The sequence below is a fragment of the Botrytis sinoallii genome (genome assembly GCF_014898435.1).
Source record: "Botrytis sinoallii strain Bc 23 chromosome Unknown BSIN_001, whole genome shotgun sequence".
Lineage (NCBI taxonomy): Eukaryota > Fungi > Ascomycota > Leotiomycetes > Helotiales > Sclerotiniaceae > Botrytis > Botrytis sinoallii.
In genome coordinates this window covers 2,813,987-2,822,987 of record NW_024066028.1, presented here as the reverse complement: position 1 = coordinate 2,822,987, position 9,001 = coordinate 2,813,987, and the positions used below count along the sequence as shown (strand labels likewise).

At 28.9% G+C, this 9,001-nt stretch overlaps 1 protein-coding gene across 1 annotated transcript; it reads left to right on the top strand.

Moving 5' to 3' along the window:
* Positions 1-266: 266 nt before the first annotated feature.
* On the top strand, positions 267-530 carry EAF02_000619 (uncharacterized protein; the record flags this gene model as incomplete). Its single annotated transcript, XM_038896667.1, has 1 exon — positions 267-530. The coding sequence occupies one exon, from the start codon at positions 267-269 to the stop codon at positions 528-530; it is 264 nt and encodes an 87-aa protein (XP_038763526.1).
* Between the last annotated feature and the right edge of the window lie 8,471 nt (positions 531-9,001).

Here is a 9,001-nt window from a genome sequence, read left to right as displayed (position 1 = left end):
TATCGCCATGCACATCGTGTCTTACCAGCGACTTGTCTTGGAGCCAGAGTGAGAGTGCCAGCAAATAACGACGTCATAGTAAATTTTACCTCCTAGAGCTTCATTTTTGCCAAAATACTCTGTGTATAAATAGCCCTTTCCTAGATCATCATATCACAACCATCAATCATCATCTAACTCTCACATCTTCAAATCTCAACAGATATTCATACAAGCATTACATCTCCCCAACATCGAACAAAAAATCCCTCCCAACAATTTTCACTATGAAGCTCATCTATTTCGGATTCCTCCTTGCTACCACTACTGTATACGCCTGCGGAGACAACGCCTATAGATGCAAGAATCCCGACAAATCAGTAGATGAGATGTGGCAAGTCACCCACAAGATTTGTAACAATCTTCAGGAGGACGATTGTTACTGTTCTCACTGGGCCGAATACTACTGCGACCCCTATGGTGGCAACGTTGAAAAATTCAAGCAGCAATGTGAGGATGAAGGCGAGAACTGGTACTGGAACGAATGTTAAGCAATGTAAGAAAATCTTGCCTAGGTACCTTTTTTTCCCCAAAGCTAACTTTTAATCAGTTCTCAGTTTAGGTGTCAGTGAAGAGAACGAAGGGATGGTATGAGGAGTGTTCGACGGATGGCTTTGTTAGTTCTGGACTCCACATCTGTCATTTGTTCTGCCTCGACACTATCTGAGTCTTGTTCCATCTCAGAAATTTGGTAAAGTATTGTTTGAGAAGGTCGTGGAACCTTAGATTCCACTCTTTTGGTTCGCTCGCAAGTTCACAGCATGTATCCAGGCTCTAGGCCCTTTTTAGCTAGAACCCTAACCAAGGAATCTTATATGCTGCATACTAAATGAACACAGAAAGACTTGTCTTTTCTAAATGCAATTGTGAAAATCTTACAGCGAATATCTTGGGTATGAGAAATATGTCATTCGGGCAAGAGGTTCTCTCAGTATTGAGTTTACGTAAGGAGGCTTTTGAAATCATAAAGAAATCGAGTATATAGACTAAACAGTTCGATATCCTTCTCTAGCTCTCTCATGTCTAGGTCCTTGTCTGGTGAGTATCGAATAATTAGCAACCTGGTTGACTTCCTTCCACGAGGTGTTTATACTTTCTGAACAATTCTCTTCCACAGCACAGTTATTGCAAACGAATTGTCGATTTTCTCGATGATATTCACATACCCAAGTGCGCAACAACTTTGTCTAAGTTTAAATATTTCGAACTCTATATCAGGTCAATCTAAGCTTTCCCGATCCTCTCAAGACAAGATATTAAGAGCCTGATATCAAGTAAAAATCTGGTGCTGCCAATTTACTGACATTCAAGGACTTCAAAACCATCCCTCCCCATCATTTTAAACAATATCAACTTGCCCAACGAAATTATCCCCAGACCTCAATTAGTATTGTACCAAGTTCCTACTTCGTTATCATGAATACTGGAAAGATCGACTATAAGTATATAAACTATCGAGATTACAGACTCCATTCTAATTTCACTAGAGAATCTTGAAAAAAAAAATGAAATAAAATAAACTGTGTACAAACTCATTTATAATAATCATGTAAAATTCCTCGAACTAGTTATTAAACTTTATAGCGAGCACCGAGCCTGTAGCTATAGTGTACTGCTCGTTTATTCAGATTTCAAAAAACTAGGAATCGATCAGGTTCTCTATTAGTAAATACAAATATGCGAATACTTTCCACAAAGTATATTCGGATTGAAAGTCTGATCTCCTTCAAGATATAATCTTTGCCTCCACGCCTACTTTGAGAATGCCCAAGTAGTAAAGTATTTCAAGCCATTCTCTACAATATCCTCCACCTCTCGTTCAAGAAAATTCCCCTGGTTCGAACGCTTAATATCCCAGCAAATCTGAAATTTTCGCCTGAAGCGACTTTACAATCGTAAAGAGAAATTTTCGCTCTTTTTACAGCTCTATATCCTATATCTGTAGACTCAGTAGAGAGGGCCCCCTCAAATTTTAAAAATGTTTGTAAAATACTCAATGCAAACACATACTTTGTACTCCCCAAACTTTTTCTTCGAAATACGACTCTTTCGCGATCGATTTAGATCATAGTTATTAAACCAAATTGATTGCAATTACCCCCAAATAATTCTAACTAGTAATTGTTATAATATTATTATCGGCATTCCAAACACAAAACATATACAAAAATTCGCATAAAATTTTTATTTCAAATTATCAAATAAGAATAAAACTCTTAATATAAATTATCTTAATAATCCATTAACACTTAGGGATATAATTATAATAAAAACTTCTTCTAAAGCCTCTATTATATCAAATACTATCCTATTATTATTCTAAATATCCCAATACCTTCAAACCCTCCCTTATCTTCTGAAAACCCTCAATTCGAAATCTCTAGCTCTATTTACTAATCAATCAGCTAATCAATTCTAAAAAAAGAATTAAAAAGTTCAATCTACTTAATAACCTCTTTATTACTCAAAATACAATTAATATTATTTATATATTTAATTAGAATAAAAAACAATATTCTATAATACTCTTTAGCAATTAGAATAAACAATTTAGAATACAAAACAAAATAATTATATTAAAGAAAGTAATCCTAAAAGCAAGAGATTTTATAATACTAATCTCAATTCTTTCTCAATTATATAATAAGCAATTAAAGCTATTAAATCTCTTAGAGATCTTTAAAGAATATATCAAAAAAGAAAAGCTCACTATAGTCTTCAATATTATTATATCCTAAATTACTCACCTCGAATCAGCTATACGAAAAATCGAATCCCAAGCTAAAACACTAACCAAAAACCCAATCCCAATTACTATAATACCAATTAAATCAACTTTTACAATTATAGTAAAAGAAAAAGAATGGAATTTAATCAATAAAGGAAAAGCTATTAAATCTATTCCAATAAACAAAAAGATTAAAATCACTCAAAAATGTCTAATCCTAATCAAACTAGAAATCCCAAACTCTACTTTCTTCTTCTCCTTAACTATTCGAAACAAAATAAACAAAGCCTTTCAAAAAAATGGAATTAAAGGGCCAGTTATTATAGTAACTACTCTATTCTTTAATAACAATATCATTATTATAGCAAACAATCTCTTTATATTACAATTCCTTTTAGAAAAGAAAACTATTTGGAATAATATTATTAAATTCGAGAGGATTCAAAAGGATTAAGTATAATATAAAGTTATTATCCACAAAATCCTAATAAGAGAATTCTCAGGATTGAAAGAAATAGATTTTATTTTAAAGGAAATCAAAACCTTTAATCCAGATTTCAAATTAATCGGAACCCTCTTTTGATTTACATCAGCTTCCAAAAGAGCTTATCAATAAGAGGGAGCTATAGTTATTACTTTTGCTACAAAATCAGAAGCAGAATTAGCTATTCAAAAACGATTATATATTGCTGGAAATAGTATAAGAATAGAAAACTTCTATAAATCGAAATCAACTATATAATATCAAAAGTGTTAAGGGTTTGGATATCAAAATGCTTATTATAGAAAAAACCCTTTTTATAGTTTATATAAAAACAAGTATATTACATTAGTATATTTGTATATAATATATAATATTAAAGAAAAGTTCTATCAACACTTAACAGCAAAATACTCGAACTGCTAAGGGAATTATACAGCAAATTCAAAACATACAAAACCTATCAGGCTATTCAACAAAAATCGAACAATACTTATTAATGAATCATATCAATATTCAAATCATTCAAATAAATTTTAATCGGAATTCACAAGCTATAAAGAACATTTTATAGCTTGTAATAGAACTCAATATCAATCTTATTATTATTTAAGAACCTTGTATTATCAAAAATGGAAATGATTATTCAAATACAAGATCGATTATACACTCTAATTTCATATAAACACTTTCGAGATTCGATTCCAATATCACGGCGCCAACTACATGATCTGTAGTTGCCTTCGTGTCTCAGGCATAGAATACTAGCACGCCCTACTTTCTATAAGTAGGGCTTCACTTTTCCATAGCTCTTCTACTCTTATAGTACAATATAAGTCTTTACCCGTACCATGACATCCAAATACTGACTACAAACATTATTATCTATCTCAAAAACCCTTTAATTCACAATCAACCTTTTTCCCGATTCTCTAAAAAATTCTGATATTCAGATCTTCGATTATTGAAATAAAAATAAAACCTTTTAAATAATTAATATTTATAATAAAATTCATCAAGCTAAAGAAAAAAGCTTTATAATTGAAAAATACTTATATAATTTAATAATTATATAAGAAATCATTTTCTTAGACAACTTTAATTCTCATCATCCATAATAAAATCCTTTTTCGAAGAAAAATAGAAATACTAATCAATTAACTAAATAATTTGAAGATCAGAATCTTATTCTTTTTAACAAACTTGATTTTAGTACCTTTGTCACGGAATTCACCGTATAGTGTAACCCTACGGTATTAATCCTAGTACTCCTCCGGAGTACTCATTCCCATAATTACTAAAACTATTTCACTCAGTTCATTTGTGTACCCTATATACTTAATTAAGCAACTCCATCATCTAATCAGGGTATATAAAGCAAATATGATTCTTATAATCACACTTTAAGTCAATCTAGTTTATTATCACTTTATATACCTATCTCCTAATCAAAGTAATTATTAGATATAGCTATTATCTCTGTAATAGTTATAAGCCTGGTTGGTACTCATACTATGCCCTTATTATTCATATACATCTTTTGATCACTCTGATTCATATATACTCTTTCTTATTCATCTTTACAAACTCGTTATATCTAAATTCAATTCCTCAGAAATCACCAGACTCATTACTCATGAACATTGGTCAAAATGGTTTCTGAATCTACAACACCTCTATATATCGAAAGGTATCTAAAAGAACATCAAACTATCTGATTCCAAGACCATTTCGATCACTCCGATCAGTTCCAGAGAATCCTTGAAAGATAGAAAAACTCTTTACCAGTTGATCCCTATTGACAAAAAAGACTGATTTACTAAAAACCCATCTAAGCTTATTACGATTATCGATCTCATAAGAAAATATAATTTAAATAATAATGCAAAATATTTTGCTAATCTTAATACTTATAAACAATCTCAATAAAAGAATTCAGAAAGAAATATTAAAATAACTCTATTACAATCCTTTAAAAAGCTAATACTTAAGTCTATAAAGCCTAAAGCAAGTACCTTTTAAAATATCTCAGTAGAATACTTTGTACTTCAAGAAGAGTACTGTTATTAAAGGAATAAATATAATATCATATATAAATTATATTAGGATATCTATAAATGGATTATAGAAACAATGGACTTATCCTACCTTATAGAATTTACTTTTAATAATAATAATGGAAAGCTTTATTATTCAAAACAATCATTTAAAAGCTATAGAATAAGCTTGTACTTATTATTATAATAACAAAATCTGCTATTGCTTAAAAATATCGAAATGTTTTTCAATAAGTAACCATAAATCAAATTAATTTAATTAAATAGTATAACAAATAAACTAAAACTTATATTATCACAAATCATATTATATTGAAATAAAGGATAACTTAGTAATTATTAACTTTCTATAGGCTATAGAAATATATATACTCCCTACTTAAGTAAGCATTATGCTCATTTAGATTGAACTCAATAATCAATTTGAAATTCCCAATTACTCTTTAAAGTAATTTGAAGATATTTTTGATAATTTAATTTATTAGGATTTTTTAGTATTTAAAGGCAAGGGTATATTCTCGATAATCAATTTTGAATCTAAGTATAATCCTAGTAATCTGTAAGAAAAGCAAAGCAATGCTTGGAGAGGAAGTCTCAAAAAGGCAATTAATCAATATAAATACCCTTGTAAATCGGAATCTAATTGGAAAAATGAAAAGGCGGGTGATAATCATTATCCCAAGACATACTAATTAGTTGAATTCGCATTTACCGGAAAATGCAACTCCCGAAATTCAATCTTATTAATAGAAAAGGAATGTAATGATATATAAGGAAGGATTAAGGAAGATTGATGGTCAAATATACACAAAGTCTGGAAGCAAAAGGGATAAATCAATTCAAAAGATAATACCTCTCAATTATATAATTCAATAAACCCTGAATCGAAAATAATAGCCTATCTCATTCAAGATTCTACAAATCACGGGATTTACACTACTATCTCTAATCCACTCCATCAACTTTTTGATAATATTATACTTGATAATAATAACATTATATATCTTATTAACAATATCAATCTTCTTGATAGATATAAATATATACCTTTATTAGCATTAGATTATATTAAGATAAGAACAATAAAAATTCAGATTATCGAATAAAGTATTTATATAATCAAGAATATCCTCTAAAGATCTCAAGGTTCAAAAGATAATCTAATTCTCTCAAATGTTATATATATTTCTAAATTTTATATTACTATTGTTTCAAAAACAAAACTTTTAGATATAGGAATATGGTTTTTAAAAATGAACTCTATATTATAAAAAAGCAATCTTGAGAATAGTTATATTATTATTTATTATATTTATAAAGATAATCTCTTATTTCTAGAATACAAATTGTGACAATTCAGTCCCTTTCAGGTTCCTTTCTCAGTCACTTAGCTTCTAGGACCTTAGCCTAGCACGTGACTCATTGGTGTATATAGTCCGGAGCCCTTACAGTTCTCTTCTTATTCTTTTCTTCCTTCTTTAGTTTTAGATTCTAAGATAGAATTGAATCCTTTTATGACAGTCCTTCACACAAATCACTTTCCTTCTATTTAATCAATCTAAGCATAATATCTATAAATCCAAACCTTCTGATATATTCTATGATCAATATCAATATCAGATAACTATTTCGCTAATTAAAGAATCTATTTAAATCTCAAGAGGATTCTGTAAAACTTTGGTATAAATAATCAGGATATTTGAATAAAAAAGTGCTTGAATATTTTGTTTTTTTAGTAAAGAATATGAAAATAAAAGGATTCATTAAAATTAAATATATTGATTACTTATATATATATACTAAGCAAATAATATTATAAGCTCCTAGTGAATCTCAATTATTATATTCTTTCTATAAAATTCAATGGGATGTATTCGATTTTCCATATATATATACTAGAGTATCCTAACTCCTGATAATTAAGGATATATTTAGTAAAAAGATCTTTAACTTTTTATTATATCAAAAGACTCATTTTAAAGTGTTCGATATAATTCAGAACTTTCTTGTTTTGGTATTCAGAAAGTATAGTCTTTTAATAGTTTGTATCAAGTAGGATAACAATACTTCAGTTATTAGTATTATAGGAAATATTATATTCGAAAATTGGATCAAAACCGAAGGTATTGAATTTGAGTTATTTTTATTAAATATATATAAATCAAATGGAGGATTAAAACAAGCAGAATAAGAGATAATCATTAAATAGATTAAGATACAGATCTTCACAGGCATACCTGATCTTTTATAGGTTGAAGTAATGCAAGCTGCTATCTATTTATATAATATTAGTCCTCTTAAAGCTCAATCATTCAAATCCTTAAATGAGATACTGGATACTTGGTTTCATGAATACCTATAATCATCTGCCCTAGTGGTCGCGGATCACTTAATTGTTGATCTCCATCCAAACTGGAGTAGAATATATTGATATAGATATAAGGCATACCCTCTGGATAAGAAAAGAGAACTAGATATAAATAAGAGAATTTACAAAACTAACCTTAAAGCAAATATTGAATATCTTATCGGATATATACCAGGTTCTTCAATTTATTATATCTGGATATTCAAGTTCAAGTGGATCATTGTTATTCAAAATGTTATTTTCTTTAAGAAAAGAATATACAAAATGGATTAAATAAATAAAACTATCGATATACACATAAATCAAGAGCTACAGCAATTTGTATTAATTTTCGATATTCAGTAAATAATTGATATTAATGGTACTATTGTTAATCAAGGTGATAATGTAATAATTTTGATATATATTACTATTAATTCTGTTAATATCATTATATGCATTTCAGATATACCTCAAAACAAACAAGATTTGGGAATATCTCTGGGGGGTGGAAGTTTATATATAAATATCGAAAGTAGTAGTATGTATAAGGTTTTATATTCTAAAAAGGTTTTAAAAATAAAAGACTGAATTCAAGAACGAATTACTACTAATCAAATACAGGAATCTACAAATTCTATTTCGATATTATCAAGCAATCATAATAATCAACCAGAAAGTATGGATTATGAGCATACTGATAATGCTATCCAAGTTATACGCAGGGAGTACAAAAGCGATCCAGATACTCATCCTATTGATATTATGAATATCTATGTTGTAGAGAAAGTAATATCACCAGAAAGATTACCTCCTTTGATATGTATAATCGATCAATTCAAGGAAAATCAATTTTCATTTCTTTCTAATTGAAAACCCAAAAGACAAAGGATTATGAAAATCGAAATTTCTTGCCTAACTCTTAATCTATTTGAATATCAATTCTTTAATTTTGATAATATAATTTCTAATATCAATATATCTATAGATTACTATTATCAAACTCGACAACAAAAGAGATTACAAAATAATCTGTTAATAAGTAACCATATACTTATAAACACTCTTATTACAAACTTATCACTCGAAAGTGATTTTTATAGCAAAGATTTCCATTCAACATTTTGGCCTAGTTATTTAAATATGGATATATAGAGAAAAGAATACTTATTTGTTATTATATATAGTATGATTGCCTCCATTATACGAATAAAACCTAGCCCTTCTAAAGCATCTGAAAATGGAGTCTTAGAGGAGCTATTGTGAGCGAAACTTGGTACTGGTCACGTGACCTCTTTCTGTAGCTAGTATTTATAGGTCTTCTTTGTGTAGTTTAGAGAAAGCAGTCA